General features: G+C 41.3%; 1 protein-coding gene across 8 annotated transcripts in view; it reads left to right on the top strand.

The window, feature by feature from the left end:
- Positions 1-20,201, top strand: part of CIT (citron rho-interacting serine/threonine kinase) — a 193,793-nt gene that overhangs the window by 136,528 nt on the left and 37,064 nt on the right. For all 8 annotated transcript variants that reach the window (XM_017510218.2, XM_017510212.2, XM_017510211.2 and 5 more), the window contains 4 exons: positions 5,595-5,792; positions 6,569-6,762; positions 10,800-10,935; positions 12,800-12,904. In XM_017510218.2, coding sequence (XP_017365707.1) covers positions 5,595-5,792; positions 6,569-6,762; positions 10,800-10,935; positions 12,800-12,904 — 633 coding nt within the window. The remainder of the gene's footprint in view (positions 1-5,594; positions 5,793-6,568; positions 6,763-10,799; positions 10,936-12,799; positions 12,905-20,201) is intronic.

The following is a 20,201-nucleotide window of genomic DNA, read 5'->3' as shown; positions in this document are numbered from 1 at the left end:
TTTTTTTAATCACTGTGTGGTGTTTCTGATGTATTAATAGAAATATAGTTTGTTTATCCATTCTCCTTGTTGGTAGACATTTGGATTGCTTCCATAATGGATCAAACTGTTAGGAAACTGTTATACAAGGCCTTCGGTGGCTGTAAGCACTTATTTCTGGTGAGTGTATCCCCAGGAATGACTAGGTCATGAAATGTGCTTCTGTTTGACACTAGGAGGGAACTGGCAGATCAGTTTTTTGATCTGTATCTCCTGATGTGATGGTGGATCGGGATGGGCCTACCTTAAAATGTCTGTGGATTTCCTCCATCCCTCCTTCCTTCCTTGAGGAGTTGGGGGGTTACATTCTGGTAGTTTTCTGCCCTAGGCTTTTAGTTTCTTATTGTCTTAATTTCTTATTTTACACAAGAGTTATTTGCTTCTATCACATACATGCATGTGAATAATCACTGAATAAAATGTAGATCATTTTATGACTATGGAATTTTTTATATTACTATTTTTTCCTTATATAATCTTGGATTTTTTAAAATATGTGCATTAGTAATCCTTTTCCATTCATCTGGAATTCTTTTTTCCTTTTTTAGTCTTTTGGCATAAGAACTTTCTAAAAATCATTTTTTTTTTACAGCTTTATTGAGGTATAATTGGTGTACTATAACCTGATGAGTTTTAACATGTGTATATAACTGTGAAACCAGCAAAACAATCAAAATAATGAATTTTATTTTGGATAATAAGATTATCCAAATTTCATTCTTGAGCAATAAAAACAAAATATTTGTTGTATTCATCAAAAGCTTCCTTGTACCCCTTTATAATTCTTTTTATCCCCCATTTTAAAAATTGGAAGTTAAGTTTTAGTGGAATACACTAGTATGTAGAATGCATTTGGTCACTTTCTCATGTAACTCTAATGCTCTCCAAATTTGCGTTTTCTGGAATGATGACTTCTAATCTTCGCTTCACTTGCCTCTGGTGTTCTGTGGAGAAGCCTCTAGAGGCCTTCCCAAGTGTGTGTGTGGGAACCCGAGAGAGATTCCCTCCATCCACATTTACCCACAGCTGGGTAACTTAGTAGTCTAAGCCATGGGCTCTGGCATCAGACAGAGTTCAGTTTATAAACTGGCCTCTTAGTAACGTATGTGATATTATCCTAAGCCTCTGTTTCTTTGTCTGTGAAATGGAAATAACATTGTATATACCCTCAGTTCTAATCAATACCCTCATTGATTGTATAATGCATAGTTAATTTAATAACTGCTCTTTGGGGGCTGGGTGAGGGAAGAGAGATAGCTGCTAGTTCCAGTATACCACATATCCACATTTCAGAAATAGTACAACTTATGGAACACTGAGTCATGGGATTTGGTAGTAGTACCTCCCTCGTAAGGTTGCTGTGAGAATTAAATGAGATACATGCAGAATGCTTGCACAGGGCCCGATCCATAGAAAGTACTAAACAGCATTGGTTACTATTATTATTTGATTCTCTTTTGTTTGGAAAATGGCTCTGCTGCTGCTTTAAGAAGTTTGAAAACCACTATTTTAGAACAACATTTGGCCACAATAGTAGGTCTCAATTATACTTTTGCAAGTTCAAGACCACTTTAAAGTTACTTCAGAGGAGTGTGTTGGAGGTTTGTTTTTTTTTTTTTTTTTTTTTTTTTTTTTTTTTTTTTTTTTTTTTTTTGGCGTTGTCCAAGACTGTCTCTGTTAGGAAATGTCATCTTTGTCATTTAAAAATGAGTTATTATGGGAGTTCCCATAACTCCTATAATAACTCAATTGATAGGCGCTCTCATCAGCTTTCAGAACGCTCATGCACAGTAAGATTTTCAAGCTCAGACCATTTCTATATTTTGAAGACATTTTAAAAAAGGATTTGATCCAATCTGGCACTTAAAACCCTACCTAAGTCTGTTTTAGAGGGGAGTTGGTGGGCAAACATATGACACAGTTTTAATTATGAATCAATCTGTCAGCTATAAGATTAAAAATAAATAATATGCAAATAGCTGCCTTCAGAAGAGAACCAGGCATTAAAATAGGATTTCAGTCCAGTGTCTTTTTAGCCTGATGCTCATTATCTGACTGGTTTCTTTACCCCTGATGTGCCATTGGACATTTATCTGGTAATTTTCCTCTGCTGGTCTTCCAGTTAGGTGTGAGAGGTTCACATCTTCCCAGAACCATGCTAGCCTTGAAAAACAACAGATAAGCCCAAACAGAGTTATTTTTTCTTTTTGACACTGAGAGTAGATTATATTTTTATATCTTCTCTTCTCTCTTAGAACTGTACCAAGACCTCTTATCTATAAAAACAGCATATAAGAAAGCTCTGCCGGTCCCTGCGTTGTGAAGATACCTCGCCCATCTTATTTTACTGCTAAGATGGAATCAGCCTTTCAGTTTATCTTTTTTATCCTCTGTCTTTGGGGTTAAAAGTTTAACAGACTTATAGTAAACGGATCATTTGCCCTTGGTGGGGAAAGAATATACCCAGGACCAGAAAGTAGACCTAAGAATTTTTCTTGCACATTCCCTGGATCAGAATCAAGAAGGGTTGTTCTGAATGGTCAATATATCTTACCTCCATCATTTCAGTTTTCAAGGATTTGGATTAAAAAGTTGAATAAACACTTCTATCCCTATTTTAGAAAGGCAGTATAGTTTATGGGCAAGAATAGATTCTTGAGTTTTAGTGTTGGGTTCAAATTCTGGCTTTGTTATTTACAGCAGTGACCTTGGGCAAGTTACCTGGCACCTCTGTTGCTCCAATTTCCCCATCTATAAAACAGAAATAAAATAATACCTACTTCAAAGGACAGTAGTGAACATTGCCTATTATTATACCTTTTTAAAAAAACCCCCACAAAGACCATTAATTTACTCTCTATGTCATAAGTCAATTTAATATCTGTAAACTCAGTAACATATGTGTGTGTGCGTGGCTGTGTCCAACACTTACTATCACAACTCCAGCAACTTGAAACAAGGTCACAAGCTGTGTTGTGGCTTGGGTAGATAGAATATATGTATAAAAAGTCCAAATCAATTAAAATGCTTTAAATCTCGGCATGGGTACCTTACAAAAACATGTAACACTTCTCTTGTCAAATGGGCAGTATAGAGATGGCGACCAAATATAGAACCAGCAATCACAAACCAGAAATACAATCAGAGACACTAGACCCTTTGTAAACTGGGTGACAATAGGGAAATAGAAAGACCTTTCTTATTCCAGTGGACCCATCTCAATTGAGTAATACCAAATTGCCTTTTTTCAAGTGTTTCTTCTTTAGCATTTTGTAATATAATTTTGGGAGAAAAAGAAGAGGTGGCAGACATGGGATACCATCACAAATGATAAATTGCATTTTTTTTCGTGAATCAAAGAAAGCAGGTACCCAAAATCTTAAATATATCCTTGAATGGCAGGTACGTACATTGTTTTGGCAATGATGTATTTTCATGAGTAGACTTTCTATAGTCTATTTAGTCCCAAGAGGCTTTAAAAATGAAGCATCATCTTGATTATTCATTTTTATTCCTTGTATTTCACACGATACATTAAGGTCAAATAACACGTAAGAAAATTCAAAAAATTAAAAAGTAAAAGCAGATGACAGCCAGGCGCGGTGGCTCACGCCTGTAATCCCAGCACTTTGGGAGACGGAGGCGGGCAGATCATGAGGTCAAGAGGTTCAGACCAGCCTGGCCAACACAGTGTAACCCTGTCTCTAAGATGGGTGTGGTGGTGGGTGCCTGTAATTCCAGCTATTCGGGAGGGTGAGGCAGGAGAATCACTTGAACCTGGGAGGCGGAGGTTGCAATGAGCTGAGATTGTGGGTCTCTGCACTCCAGCCTGGGCAACAGAGTGAGACTCTGTCAGAAAAAAACAAAAAAGCAGATGACAAATATAGTATTCACTCCCATGTCACAGATGGAGAAACCAACCCAGCAAAGGTCAGATGGCTTATTTGGGGTTCCAGAATCCATTTTATAACATTATCTTCCAAGCCAGCTTGCCTGTCTTATTTTTCTTTGGGAAAGAGGTAGTGGGAGGCATAGTAGTTAAATGGAGACATTTATGAAAAACATCTTAAGAAATGGGTTTTACTACATACAGGAAGGAGATCAGCTGAACTACTAGTGAGTATGGTTTTTTCATTGTTTCTGGTTTAGGAGATTTGGCATGTCACAGGAAGGGAAATGCAGGGATCCCACAAGTCATAGGTGTCTGTCTGTTAGGCATGACAAGTGCGCAGATTTTCTTTATTTGCTTTCTTTGATAAAGAAGGTATCTGAGCTAAGAACCTGACCAGATAACGTTTATTCCCCCTCTTATAGCTGACAATGTACCTCAAAACAGTACATTGGGAATTAAAGTGGCTTTTGACATTAAAAAGCAAATTACTAGACCATTAGAGCATGCACTAAAAGGTTATCAGCTCAGTTAACAAAATGAAACGTTGTATTTCCTCTGAGTACATTTGTGGACAAATGTACTTAATTGATGTTCTTTAATTTGTGTGCCTGGGAGGATTTTTTTTTTTCTAAATTGATTATCAAAGAGGGTTAAAATAGGGAATTCATCATGAAAGCAATAGCAACATTTCATAAATGAAATGGACTCTAGTTTAGAAATTGGAAACAATTAATAACTGTAGACTAACAGCATTTCCTTTTAATTTCCTTCTTTTTGTTACATAAAATTTAATTTACTGCCTGTGTGCTTCAGTCCAACTATTATTAGAAAATTGCCCTTAAACTTCTAAAGTATTATACATAAAAGCTCTCTGCAAGCAGTAATACTGAACCTCAGCAAAGAGAATAGGAAAGCTAAATGCTCTGAAAATGAAGTGATTCTTCTACCGAGCAGGAAAGTAATTTAGCAAAACCTGATTAAATCTCTCTCAATAAAATGACAATTTCATATACGTGGCTTCCCATTGTCTGAGAGCGAACCGTATAGTAAAGTCCATTAAAGTGATGCTATAGTATAGTACAGTATTGTATTTTCAGGGTTTTTCTGAGTTTCCCTTAAGTTTTTTTTCTTTTGTTGTATAAAATTGAATTTATTGCCTATGATATTATTGAAATAACTCCTGGTGTCCTTCTCTGTCAATCTTCCTTGATAAGAACTTCATTTTGCTCTCTAAGACTATGGCCATCTCCAATAATAAGGTCCTATAGATAGTGTCATGGGCATTTTTAGCTTAATTAGCTGTTTGTGATACTAGTCTATTCTTCATTTGCATTTTCCTTCTGCATTATATTATTTCTGTAAACTTGATCTCATTCAAAATCATCTGTTTCATACAGTGATCACTTTTGATTGCTTTTGCCATATTTTTAAGATATGTCCTGAGTTAGAGAGAAAGTGAGTCTTTTTCTACCACTGCTCGTGTTTAGAGTTAAGTGGATGGATGTGGGAGCTTGGACGTGGCTCTCAAGGTCAGCTGGGCAAACTCATGAACGGCATGTTGATTGCCAACCGCATGTGGGTTCAGAAATCCATAGCCCTAGAAGCAATTTCTCATTTAAAGTGAATGTGCTTGGCGTGTAACTAGATTTCTTTCCTCTTTTAGGTAATCACAGACCTGGAGGAGCAGCTAAACCAGCTGACTGAGGACAATGCTGAACTCAACAACCAAAACTTCTATTTGTCCAAACAACTTGATGAGGCTTCCGGTGCCAACGATGAGATTGTACAACTGCGAAGTGAAGTGGACCACCTCCGCCGGGAGATTACAGAACGAGAGATGCAACTCACCAGCCAGAAGCAAGTAAGGAGGGTTAACAGAGTCATGAGATCCCTGGAAGACTTTGAGAAGGATTTTAGGAGGAGTGCTTGGTACAGTCTCCTAAGGGTTCCAAGACTGAACCTCATATAGTAATTGGGCTCTTTTTATAATCATGTCTTGTTTCGAAGTCTTTAGAGTTTTAAAAATCGCTTTTCAAAATGTGCAGTTCTTCATAATTTTGATTTTAAAACATTGGGCCAGTGTGGTGTCTCCTGACTGTCATCCCAGCATTTTGGGAGGCCGAGGAGGAAGAATCACTTGATTGATCAGGATCAGTCTGGGCTATATAGTGAGACCCCGGCTCTAAAAAAAAGAAAAGATAAAAATTAGCTGGGCTTGGTGGCATGTGCCAGTAGTTCCAGCTTTTCAGGAAACTGAGGTGGGAGGATTGCTTGAACCCGGGAGCTTGAGGCTGCAGTGAACTATGATCATGCCACTGTACTCCAGCCTGGGTGACAGAGCTGGACCCTGTCTCAAAGAAATAAAAATAAAAACAAAAGTGAATGCTTTGGGAGATCAATGTAAACGGCTTGATTTCAGCTTGGTCACTTCCCCTGGCTTTGCTTTGGGTTCTGCCTCTAAGGTGGCTGCAGAAGTGGCCCTTCACGCATTCTTGCCTGGTCCCCTTGGGCTGCAGACAAACCGCATTTCAAACTGTAGTTAGCAGCTTGTGCTTTTCTGAAACTGACCCGACCAAAGTAATCTCCAGGAAATCCTTGTTTAAATACAAGGCACAAATCAGTGGTACCGATTTGCAGACGATGGAGGCTCTGAAGACCACATGCACCATGCTGGAGGAACAGGTCATGGATTTGGAGGCCCTAAACGACGAGCTGCTAGAAAAAGAGCGGCAGTGGGAGGCCTGGAGGAGCGTCCTGGGTGACGAGAAATCCCAGTTTGAGTGTCGGGTTCGAGAGCTGCAGAGGATGTTGGACACCGAGAAACAGAGCAGGTGGGGCTTCGTGTTTGTGGAAAGCTCATGACCGGGAACTGCAGCAGCATTGGCCTGAGACTTGTGAACAGGGTAATCAGCTCTTCCAGCTGAGACTGAAAAGTTTCCTGGGGCACAAGCCTCCTGGTGCTAAAAACCAGGAGACTCTTGGGCCAACCAGGATGGGGGTGGTCAGCGTAGTTGTAAATGTGGACAGTGTGAGTTGGATTCTGTGGCTGTGGCTGGTATTCATTTTCTCCATGCGTGAGGCCTGGGCATCAGGGCAAATACCTCTGTTTTCTTTGCAGAAACATTCTCATCAGGTTTCTTATTAGAGTGACCACAGCAAGACCATTACCATTTTAATCCTGGTCATGTGCAATGCTTATCTTCACTCTACCCCAGGGTTCTTCAACCTTGGCACTCTTAACATGTCAGACTGGGTCATTCTCTGTTATGGAGGCTGTCCTGTGCATTGTAGGATATTGAGCAGCATCCCTAGTCTCTACTCACTAGATGCCACCAACAGCCCCCTTCCCAAGTTGTGACAACAAAAATGTCTTCAGACATTGCCCCCAATATTCCCGGTGTCTCCATGGTCCCTAGCTGAGAATCACTCCTGAAAAAGAATAGTTAGTGACTTTTTTTTTTTTTTTGGAGACAAGAGTCTCACTCTGTCCCCCGGCACCAGGCTGGAGTTCAGTGGCACAATCTCGGCTCATTGCAACCTCTGCCTCCCAGGTTCAGGCAGTTCTCCTGCCTCAGCCTCCTGAGTAACTGGGACTACAGGCGCACACCACCATGCCCAGCTAATTTTTATATTTTTAGTAGAGATGGGGTTTCACCATGTTGGTCAGGATGGCCTCGATCTCTTGACCTCATGATCCGCCCAGCTTGGCCTCCCAAAGTGCTGGGATTACAGGTTTGAGCCGCCTCGCCCAGGCTTCTACATCTTTTTATATGAATGTTTGAAGGCCACATCTAACTGTTTAAGGGCATTTAGGGTATCAAGAAAGGTGGAGACAGATGATTAGGTTTATGCAATATTTAATACACATCATATCATCACTGACTAAATTAGCAGCACACTATCATTGTAATGATATGATTCAGTATGATCTATAAGTTCAGACCCTAACATCAATCAGTTTTTGAAATATATACTTACTTTCCTCATTGCAATNTTTTTTTGGAGACAAGAGTCTCACTCTGTCCCCCAGGCTGGAGTGCAGTGGCACCATCTCAGTTCACTGCAACCTCCACCTCCCAGGTTCAAGGGATTCTCCTTCCTCAGCCTCCCAGGTAGCTGGAATACAGGTGTGCGCCACCATGCCCAGCTGATTTTTTTTTGTGTTTTTAGTAGAGACGGCGTTTCCGTGTTGGCCAGGCTGGTCTTGAACTCCTGACCTCAAGTAATCACCTGCCTTGGCCTCCCAGATTGCTGGGACTATAGGCGTGAGCCACTGTGCCTGGCTGGTTTTTTTCCCCCCTTTTTTTTTTTTTTTTAAGTAGGAAATGATAATAATCAGTTCAGGCAGTATCGTTCCTCTGCTTTCTCACTTTTGTTTCCACAGTTCCGCTAGTATAGATTTCACTTCCTGCAGGGCAACTGTGGCACGGTTGTGTACTCCATAGCTCTAAGGGTTGCTGGTCACATTGAAGATGTCACAGATTGGAAGCGTTGTTATGACAGTTTTACAGCTCATAACAGGAAAGCGTTTTGTTTCTGACAAAACTGGTACATTATGACATTTCACAGGTGGAAAGAAGTGGTCTAGAAGGACGGGTGCCTCTTTCCAGTTTGTACAAAGGCACAATATGGGCTTGTGTGTGCCCGTGACTTCCTGTCTGCACAGCTGGATTGGATCCATTTTTCTTAACCTTGCTTATGTCACCTTCCTCTGAAACTTAGCTTCCTGTGATTCTCTGAGCTCCTCCAGCAAGATATTCTATCCATAGAAATGTTGATCAGTGCAATGAATTAGTCTGTATTACACTCATTTGGTATCTCTCGCATTTACTTGGCCATGATAGGCTCAACTAAATGTGTTACATGGATTATGCAAAGTTGAGTTGAGCTCTGAAAGTTTGGAGGTAAAAGATGAGAACCCTTACATTTCATGAGAAATGGTAGAAATAGTTCCTTTTTGTAGATCCTCCTTGCTTCCCCACTCAGGGTATTTGTTGATGTGGGGGACTTCGGTTTAAGTCTGTTCCAGCATCCTTCTGAATCCTTAGACTCCCCCATCCTTATTATAAGTTGCGATTGTTTTCCCACAGGCCCCTTCCCCTCCCTCCCTCAAGTCCAGCTCCTATCCTAGCTGTTTCTGGAGACCTACAGAGATCATTTTGGGGGTAGGATCTGGCTTCAGCATCAAGAAATACACAACCATGCATGGAAGGTATAACTATGAACTGTGCTCAGGAAGACTAGCATTAGTCTGCTTTCATTTCATGTCTGCTTTCAGGACAATTGTGAAAGATTGTGCCTTTCTTTTCTTTTTTCCATTTTGGTATTATGTGGGATACTGAGATGAATAAAATATAATTGTTAATCCTTGTCCTCAAGAGGATATGAGTCTACTGGAGGACATATGCATTCAGATATTTAGGAGAGATGGGAGGCCGAAGTGGGCGGATCACTTGAGGTCAGGAGTTGGAGACCAGCTTGGCCAACATGGCGAAACTTCATCTTTACAAAACATCAAAAATTAGCTGGGTATGGTGGCACACACTTGTAGTCCCAGCTACTTGGGAAGCTGAAGCAGGAGACTCACTTGAACCTGGGAAGCAGAGGTTGCAGTGAGCTGAGATCATGCCAGTGCACTCCAGCCTGGGCCACAAACTGGGACTCCATCTCAAATACAAACATATATTTAGGAGAGAAATACAGTTATGCTTTGTATACAGAACAAGGAGAGGTTGCTTCTGAGAAGAGAAAGTGGGAACAGTTTTATGGAGATCACAGCATTTGAATTTATCCTTGCAGACTGAGTTAGATTTGAGCTTGCAGAGTAGTGAAGGAGGGACCGGCCAGTGGAGGAGATTGTATAAACCGAAGTGTGGAAGTTGAAAGCATAATACCAAAATGGAGGAAGGGAAGTGGTTTTTTTCCCAGTTTGCTTCTGGTTTTTCTATTCTTTAGCATTATTTATGGAGACATTCATCAGATTCAAGTTTCAGATTTTTTTTTTTTTCTTTCCTGTTTTGAGATGGAGTCTTGCTCTGGTGCCCAGGCTGGAGTACAGTGTAGCAATCTCGGCTCACTGTAACCTCTGCCTCCCAGGTTCAAGTGATTCTCCTGTCTCAGTCTCCTGAGTAGCTGGGATTAAAGATGTGTGCCACCACTCTCAGCTAATTTTTTGTATTTTTAGTAGAGGCAGGGTTTCACCATGTTGGCTAGGCTGGTCTCAAACTCCTGACCTCCTGATCCACCTGCCTTGACCTCCCAAAGTGTTGGGATTACAGGTGTGAGCCACTGTGCCTGGCCTCAATTTTCAGTTTCTTGATGAGTACCCACAAACATTTAATTTAACTCCTTGCATGTGCTTTTTTTTTTTTTTGAGATGGAGTCTTGCTCTGTTGCCCAGGCTGGAGTGCAGTGTAGTGATCTTGGCTCATTGCAGCCTCCGCCCCCCAGGTTCAAGTGATTCTCCTGCTTCAGCCTCCCAAGTTGCTAGGATTGGGTTGCGCGCCACTATGCCTGGCTAATTTTGTATTTTTAGTAGAGATGGAGTTTCACCATCTTGGCTAGGCTGGTTTTGAACTCCTGACCTCAGGTGATCCACCCACCTTGGCCTCCCAAAGTGCTGAGATTATAGGCGAGAGCCACCATGCCTGGCCTGTTTTCATTATTCTTACCCAAGCCTAACATGGGTCACATCTTTGCTCGGTAAGCTGTTGGAAAGGAAGACAGTTTGGAACTAAGAGTCAAGGTTGGGCATCTCTCTGGCCTGCAGCCTGTTTAGTTGCTCATCAGGATTAGAGATGGACCAGCCTTCTTTCAGCATGTCAGATGTAGGGGGGCTTCCAAAGGCTGACCTGTGTTTTTCTGGCAGGGCGAGAGCTGATCAGCGGATCACCGAGTCTCGCCAGGTGGTGGAGCTGGCAGTGAAAGAGCACAAGGCCGAGATTCTTGCTCTGCAGCAGGCTCTCAAAGAGCAGAAGCTGAAGGCTGAGAGCCTCTCTGACAAGGTCAGTGCCCGTCTCTTCTGCTTTTTAGGAAAACATTTTCATTTCCTTCTTTTAAAGGCACGCTTGATAAAAATTCAGATGCAATCCATGGCAAACATATTTCATAAGCATATGTTCCTGCACTCCAAAAATGTCCCATGGTTTTGCTTTACCATGGGACATTTTTGGTTGGCAGTAGCATGGGTGGGTGTGGTAGGTACTGGGTGATGACAGTCAGCCAGTGACTTTTTTAACGTCTATGTGTCTGGGCCCTTGAAGTTCGAATTTTGATCTGGGTGCTCTTCTCTCTGGTTGTCTGGCATCTTATTTCCAGAAGGCTCTATCGATTGAATTCTGTGCATTTTTGGGAAGTCCTTGGTAGCAGTGACTAATGCTCAACCCATTGCTGCAGTAAGAGGCAGCTCAGCTTCTCTGTGTTCCAAGTTCAGGGTCATGACAGGGTCTGATGACACATGCCGGTTCTCAGCATTTCACACCGGAAATATACGTGTTCCATCCATGTGCCACTCCATATTACATTGTCACAACCAATGTTTTGGAGATTTTCTCTAATAATCTTGAGAGAGATACAGAATAGGAGCTTCCATCTTACAGATCAGCAAGTGAAGGTCAGAGGAGTTTTATGTATGAACTCACAGATGTATACATACACACTCTTTTTCATGCACATACACAAGATAACAATCTGATTTTATATTTTCTATAACTTTATTATTTCGTGATATAAAAATAATTATTTGGGTCACTGTGGAAAATATAAAAAGCACAGAAAAGTAAAGGAACACCCATCGCTGTTGTTTTATTGGTGAATTTATTTGCAGTCTCTGTGCTTATGTTCATGCATATACACACATACGTACACACGTATGTATTTTTTATAAATTAGGTTCTCACTATGTATACAGCTTTACATGTTTTTATTAAAAAATCATTTAACTGCAGTTTTTTCCTGAGTTATTGAATATTTTTTGAACATGTGATTCTACAAAAATAAATTGCAGGGAAGTACCTACTTTAATCATTAAACTTGTATTGGAAATTTGGGCTCCCAGTATTTTGCCATATAAATAACAAAGTGATGAACTTGAATCTTAATGGACATCCTTGATTGTTTTCTTACCATTGCTTATATTAATCGAAACAGAATTATTAGATTTAAGGCCAGAGCTCTCTACTCAGGAATGCTCCTGAGTTCCCTGAAACTAGGTTACCATTTTTTTTTAAGCATGAGGAAACTAGATTTTTTGGAGATAAGTGAAGCCTTTTATATTTAATGTGTAAAATATGTTTTTCTAGTTGACCGTTCTTAAAGTGGTAAGCAGCAAAGTCCTTCGTATCTTTTAAAGCTCCAGACTTTGCAGTACCTTATTGTCTTGATCTTCTCCTAATTGGGATGAATCTCTTTCCCAAACCTTTCTTGTCAAACTTATGATCTGACAAAGCAGTCATTATTTGTGTACATGTCTAGTAATGGGCCTTTCTGACTTGATGAAAGATCCTTGAGAGCTTGGGTATCCTTTCGTCTTAAAAGCTATAATGCAGGTAATAAGCATTCAGCATTCGATTATTTAATTAAATTCAGCCAAGGCATGTCAGATAAATAAATCCTTGAGCAGTCATCCTCCTAGAACTTGTCACGGCTATATTGAAGAGCCATCCCTTAGAAATAATTTCCATCCTCATGTAATAACCTATGGAGGACTCACAGTGACATGGACTCTGTATTTTAAAAAAAGCAACCTTTACATTCTGACCTTTAGAACTCAACATTCTTGATTTGTGAAGGTTTGTGGACATTCATTAAACATCGTCAGCATCTAACATTCCTAAATGTGGCATCATGCCAATTTTTCCAAATGTCTAGCTCAATGACCTGGAGAAGAAGCATGCTATGCTTGAAATGAATGCCCGAAGCTTACAGCAGAAGCTGGAGACTGAACGAGAGCTCAAGCAGAGGCTTCTGGAGGAGGTGAGTGTGAAACACCTGGGATAAGGGCCCAGTGGAATTTTTTTCTTTTAATAGGATTTATTTTTTGGAGCAGTTTTAGATTCACAGCAAAATTGAAAAGAAAGCACAGAGAGTTCTCACATATTCTCTGTACCCTCGTCTCCCAATGTCCCCAACTATCAACACCCTACCAGAGTGATCCATTTGTTACAGTCAGTGGGCCTGCACTGACACATCATCGTCACCGCAAATGCATACTTTAAATTAGGTTCGCTCTTGGTGTTGTACATTCTGTAGGTTTTGACAAATGTATAATGACAGTTATCCACCTTTACCGTGTCATACAGAATAGTTTCACTGCCCTAAGAACCTGCTGTACTCTGCTCTGCCTATTCATCCCTCCCCACCTGCCATGCCTGGCAACCACTGATCTTTTTTGCTGTCTCCATAGTTTTCCCTTTTCCGGAATGTTGCATATCTGGAATCACACAGTATGTAGCCATTCAGATCAGCTGATTTCACTTGGTAATATGCATTCAGGTTTCCTCCATGTCTTTTCATGGCTGGTGGCTCATTTCTCTCTGGAGTCTTTTTTTGTTTTGTTTTGGTCTTGCTCTGTTGCCCAGGCTAGAGTGTGGTGGTGCAATTACTACTCACTGCAGCCTTGACTTCCTGGGTTCAGGTGATCCTCCCACCTCAGCCTCCTGAGTATCTGGGACCGTAGGTATATGCCATCATGCTTGACTAATTTTTGTATTTTTTTGTAGAGGCAGGGTTTCCCCATGTTGCCCAGGTTGACTGATTTCAAACCCCTGGGCTCAAGCGATCTACCTGCCTTGGCCTCCCAAAGTGCTGGGATTACAGGCATGCTTCCCCATGCCCTGCCTGGACTTGGAAACAAGTTTCTTAAAAAGATTTTTTTATTTCAATAGCTTTAGGGGTACACATGTCTTTTTGGTGACATGGATGAATTGTGTGGTGGTGAAGTCTGGGCTTTTAGTGTATCTGTCACCCAAATAGTGGACATTGTACCCGTTAGGTAGTTTTTCATTCCTTACTCCCCTCCTCACCTTCTCCCTTCTGAGTCTGCAGTGTCCATTATACTGCTCCGCTCTGTATGCCTTTGCATACTCATAGCTTAGCTCCCACTTATAAGGGAGAACATGCAGTATTTGGCTTTCCATTCCAGGTGGAATTTTGAAAGTGACAATTTGTCAGATCCAAATTAGATATTTTGAAATTGGAATTTTCAAGTAAGAGTAGGGGGAGGGTCACATAATACTTGTCTTACGGTATTTAACACATTAAAAGGCTATGTCATGAAGGCCAGAGGGTCTCTGTCATTTTTATCCTTCTACGTGATGCTTAGTAGAGTGCCAAGCACATAGTGTGTGCCAAATAGAAGTTTATTAAATACATGGATGAATGAATATTGAGTTAAATTGTTCTTTAGAGCTAATATCCAAAGTATATTAAGTTTCATGCCCATAGGATATCGATGCAAATTAGCTTCCTGCACAGGGCAGAATTTTATCAGATTATGCTGAGTACCAAATTTCATGAAGGCTTTTGAACATTGGGTTAATTTGGTTAAAAATAATGTGTGCCCTGCTTTTGAGGCATCAAAGACAAGCTCACACTGATCTTGTAAACCCATCCTTTTCACAGAACTCTGAGAATCACTATTTAAATTGATGACTCCCTCCCACTCCCCAGCCAGAGCCCTCTGTGTTGAATCACTGATGATTCTGCTTTGTTCTTTAGGATTGACCTGCAAGGACAAATGCACTTTATAAAGATATCTAATGAAAAATTGGACTCCAAAGAGTATTCTGTTTAACCCTTAGTAAGCCTGACAGTTTAGTTAACCAGAATGCCCTGTTCTGGCTGATGAGGTTTTGTCATGTGATACCCATAGCTCCAGAAGCGCTTTGCTGATAGAAATAATATTGTTGTGCTGTTAAGTTTGAAAAGTGTAGTGAAATTTTTGCAGGTGAGTATACAATATTTTATCGAATGATACTTTAAGAAGTATGGGTGGCTGAGGCGTGAGGATTGAGGCAGGAGTTCGAGACCAGTCTAGGCCACATTGTGAGACCCCCATCTCTACCAAAAAACCAAACCAAACCAAAACAAAACAAAAAAATCAGCTAAGTGTGGTGGTGTGCACCTGTAGTCCCAGCTACTCAGGAGGCTGAGGTGGAAGAATCACTTAAGCCCAGGAGCTTGAGACCGCATTTAGTACTGATGGTACCCCTGCACTGTACCCTGGGTGACAGAGTCAGATCCTGTCTCAACATAAAAATTAAAATGAAAAATATGGGTGGGAATTTGGGAAAGTTCTAGAAATGGATGGTGGTGATGGTTATACAATAATATGAACGTACTTAATGCCACTGAACTATACACTTAAAAATAGTTAAAATGGTAAATTTTATGTTTTGCGTATTTTGCCACTGTAAAAATCTAAAAAATAAAATTAACACACACATAGGCGCGCACTTGCGCGTGCACACACACACACACACACACACACACATTTGGTGAACACACATAGGATTCATCACATGGCCTTAAGAACAACACTACAATGGAATGTTAGGCCAGGCACGGTGGCTCGCGCCTGTAATCCCAGCACTTTGGGAGGCCGAGGTAGGTGGATCATGAGGTCAGGAGATTGAGACCATCCTGGCTAACATGGTGAAACCCCGTCTCTTTTAAAAAAAAAAAAAAAAAAAAACAACACTACAATGGAAATGTTAAATGTACCTGGTGGTCATATAGAGAATGAGGGTCTTTTATGTGGGATGAATAGACAGTGTTCCCACTTTAGGCACATCCTGGAAACAGAACAGAAATAATCAATGCTCTTGCCTGTCCTGTTTTCCTTCTGCGAGGGTGAGCTGGCCCTGACAGCTCAACACTTTGGTCCAAGGTTATGTGGTGAGTCAGTGACGAATCTAGGAATAGAGTGCCGGGATCCCGATTCACTTCACTCCTTCTCACTTCTAACCTACATGAGAACATTTCCAGTTCCCACGATGTACCTCACAGAAAGTTATTTGAACACAGACATCTGGCTAACATTGAGCCTGACGCAGATTTCAGTGACAGTTGAAACCATTCTGGAACCAAGAATGCTCTTTATTGTCCACGTTGTGATTGGGCTCCCTGGTTGGTGTGTGCTGTATAAGCATGTGCCCAAGGTTTCCACCTAAGTATCCTCTTTGTAGGTACAGAGACTTTTTTTTTTTAATTTTAATTTTATTTTTTTTGAGACGAAGTCTCACCCTGTCACCCAGGCTACAGTGCAGTGGCATGATCTTGGCTCACTGCAACCTCCACGTCCTGGGGTCAAGCAGTTCTCCTGTCTCAGCCTTTGGAGTAGCTGAGAATATAGGTGTGCACCACCACACCCAGCTAATTTTTTTGGTTTTTTTTTAGTAGAGGCAAGATTTCACCATCTTGGCCCAGCTGGTCTTGAACTCCTGACCTCAAATGATCTGCCTGCCTCAGCCTCCCAGTGTGCTAGGATTATAGGCATGAGCCACCATGCCCGGTCTATATGGAGACTTTTAAATGGAGCCAGAATCAAAGTCTCATAACTGAAAGACTTTTTAAATCATTCAGTCTGAATTTCTAGCACTATTCCCTTTATCTCTGCTCCTGGCAAACTTTACTAATGGATCTTTCTTTCACATTTTTTCCTCCTGGGCCCAAAATGGCTTCAGAAGTTTTCTCAACATGACACTTTACAGCCACTATCAGTTCATTGGAAGTAGCACCAGTGATCAAAACCCATTTGCCAATCCTGGTCAAATTCATCTTCATCCAAGGTAGAAAATCCCTTCCCCAACACTCATCATAGGTAGATGCTGTTGAACCTTGGCCTAAATACTTACAGTGACTTTGGATATCCCAACTCATTTTTCAGCAACTCTCATTCTTAGAACATTCTTATTTTGAATTAAAACCTTCTACTTTTACCCATTGGTTCTTTTATGTTGAAAGACGTGAAATTAGAACGTAGTCTGATATCTCCAGCCAAAATGAGAAATTAATATTGATTAATAGATTACCTGAGGGCCGGGTGTGGTGGCTCACGCCTGTAATCCCAGCGCTTTGGGAGGCCGAGGCATGTGGATCACGAGGTCAAGAGATCGAGACCATCCTGATCAGCACGGTGAAACCCCGTCTCTACTAAAAATACAAAAAATCAGCTGGGCATGGTGGCGCATGCCTGTAATCCCAGCTACTCAGGAGGCTGAGGCAGGAGAATTGCCTGAACCCAGGAGGCAAATGTTGCAGTGAGCCAAGATCGCGCCATTGCACTCCAGCCTGAGTAACAAGAGCAAAACTCGGTCTCAAAAAAAAAAAAAAAAATGGATTACTTGATTAACAATTTAACTAATGTTTAGTTAGCACTTACCATGTGACTCTCTGAGTACTTTACGTGAGTTAACTCTTACGATCCTTGCACTGTTCCTGTGAGATAACTGGTTTTATTATCTCTGTGACAGTCAACTAGAGATCCAAATAGCTTTTCCACTCCAAGTTGCCTTCTCTTTTATTTTTTCAAGTTTTTTTGTAGAGACGGGGTCTGCCTATGTTGCCCAGGCCGGTCTCAAACTCCTGGGCTCAAGTGATCCTCCCGCCTTGGCCTCCCAAATTGCTGGGATTACAAGAGTGAGACGCTGTGCCTGGTCAGCTTCTCTTTTTTAAGTGAAACATTTTAGATCCCCCTCAAGCTTTGGATGTTCTTTTCTGGTAGATTTGTCTTTCCACGGGGAGTTTCTATAAGTCCATGTGGTCTGAATAGCACTGAATACATTGGTATCTTTTCACCTCCATACTGGGCTCTAAAGCTCTGGCAATTACTTGGGCTCTTTGAGTAGTTTTGATTACAACACTGACACCATTGATCTGTTAAATCACTACCTGGCTAGGCGTGGTGGTTCATGCCTGTAATCCCAGCACTTTGGGAGGCCAAGGTGGGCAGATCACGAAGTCAGGAGATCGAGACCATCCTGGTAAACATGGTGAAACCCCTTCTCAACTGAAAATACAAAAAACTAGCTGGGTGTGGTGACACATGCCTGTAGTCCCAGCTACTCGAGAGGCTGAGGCAGGAGAATCGATTGAACCTGGGAGGCAGAGGTTGCAGTGAGCTGAGATTGCACTACTGCACTCCAGCCTGGACAACAAGAGCGAAACTGCTTCTCAAAAAAATTAAAAAAAAATAAATAAATAAGTAAATCACTACCTACCTATCCACAAATTTGCTTTTTCTTACGAACATCTTTATGTTCTATATTTATTCAGTTGGCAATGTAAAAAACACCATCCTATTGAAGTTTTTCATGTTAGTCTTGATCCAGTCTTCCAGCCCACAGGGGTTGTTTCATGGTCTTGTTCTGTTATCCAGCCCCTTTTTTCTCTGTTTTCTGTCACCCTTGTAAAAATTGTTGGACAGGTCTAAACACACAGCTAAGGCCCCCCTTTCAGTCTAACACTGACCCATGAACATGCCTCTGTTTGCTTCTCTCTGGGAAGCAGGTAAGTGGTTCTGAAAAACATTTCAGAATACAAATGCCTCTCTTACTTTTTTTTTTTTTTTTTTTTTTTTTTGTGAATAACCAGCCTATTTCTTGGAAAGCTAATGGACAGTTGATGCGTTTATTCTAGAAAAATATTTTGGGCTTGGCTGTCACCAAACAGATTCTCGTCCCCAGCACTTGTTTCTCTGGTTTCTGCCTAGTAATTAATGTTGTCCTAAAATAGTGGGAAGAAACTAAAGAGGGTAATTTGCAGAAGAAATCACTCATGCTGCGGAGGAGGGTATCTTAGCTGTTTTCTTTCCTTTTTTCCTGTATTGTAGGGGGGCTCTGTGGTTTGATTCAGAAATTCCAGGTTATGCATATGGGCCAAATGGTCTTTTATTTTTGTTTTTATTTTTTTGGAGACAGCGACTTGCTGTGTCACCCAGGCTGGAATGCAGTGGCATAATCAGCTCATTGCCACTTTGAACTCACGGGTTCAAGCAATCCTCCCACCTCAGCCTCCTAAAGTCCTGCGATTTTAGGTGTGAGCCACTGTGCCTGGCTCCAAGTGATCTTTAGTTGGTACCTCTAGCTTTGTGGCAGTACTGGTAGGGAAAGGCAGATGGGAGGATGAGAGGGAGCACCTTAACTGAATGGAGGGAAGAAAGAAGGACAAAGGAAATGGAAAGGACATTCACTAAGCACCTACTATATACTGGGCACTGTGTTTAATATGTGAGGCAAGCTAGTATACCCACTTTCAGATGAAGAAACGGAGGCTCTGGGAGGTGACACATACAGACTTTAACAGGTATCAGTGATACGATAAGTGTGAAAGTCAGGATTTAATCCAGGGTCTGTCTATTAGAGTCCAGCATCCAGGTCTTTCTGCTGCAACACGATGCCTTAGAGAATCAGCTACCTCTTAACAGGAAGGGGAGGTGAGGAGTATAAATGGAAAGAAAAACAGAGCTAGAGTGAAGCAAAGAGACAGAGAGGGTCAGGAAATTCTGAGATTATCAGTGGCTCTGGGCCTGCTGGGATGGAGGGCTTTCAGGGCTGCCATAGACCTTTTGGAATCACCTGTGGTGATGTTTATTGCTTTGAGTAGCTCTCTGTCCCTAACTCTGCAGAGGGCCCAAGCTACCAGGGAAGAGATTATTTGGGCCACAGTAAGTGTAGTTAGGCTATAATCCAGGGTTTGGATAAAATCAAGCACCATCTCATGAGGATGCCTGGTCTCTCCTGCTTTTTTAGAAACGGATGTGTTTTAGGAAAAAGAGCCATGAAACCAGCATCTTTATAACCTGTCCTATTTTCTGGTTATCGTCCATTAAAAAAAATTGGAGCGAGATTTGCAGCACAAAACTATTTTCCATATACTCAATTGAATTTCTTTTCTTGGTTCTATCAACACTCTGTACTGCAACTGGGATTTCTTCTTCTTTTCTCCCAACATAGAAATATCACCCATGACTGTGACTATTCGTGTACTTGTTGGGGTCTTTCACCCTGCTGGGGAACTTATTAAGTAAAGGATGATATGATTTCTCTTTGGATATCCCACACTACCTGCACAGAGTAATTTCTCATAGTGACAAAATCTTGAAAACAAAAAATAAAGGCAAATTGGAATTCAGTTATCATAGCACTGAGTCGAACTGCCTTAGATGTCAACTCTGATGGCTCACGGTCTTAAGTACCAAAATATCCTCAATTGGAACTCTGTCTGGGAAGGCCAACCCTGGAGTCTGGACTTCTGTGACAGTGGGGATCCT

The sequence above is a fragment of the Cebus imitator genome, unplaced genomic scaffold (assembly GCF_001604975.1).
Source record: "Cebus imitator isolate Cc_AM_T3 unplaced genomic scaffold, Cebus_imitator-1.0 Scaffold434, whole genome shotgun sequence".
NCBI classification, from domain to species: domain Eukaryota; kingdom Metazoa; phylum Chordata; class Mammalia; order Primates; family Cebidae; genus Cebus; species Cebus imitator.
Note: the sequence above shows the minus strand (reverse complement) of the source record. Positions and strands in the feature narration are given on the sequence as shown.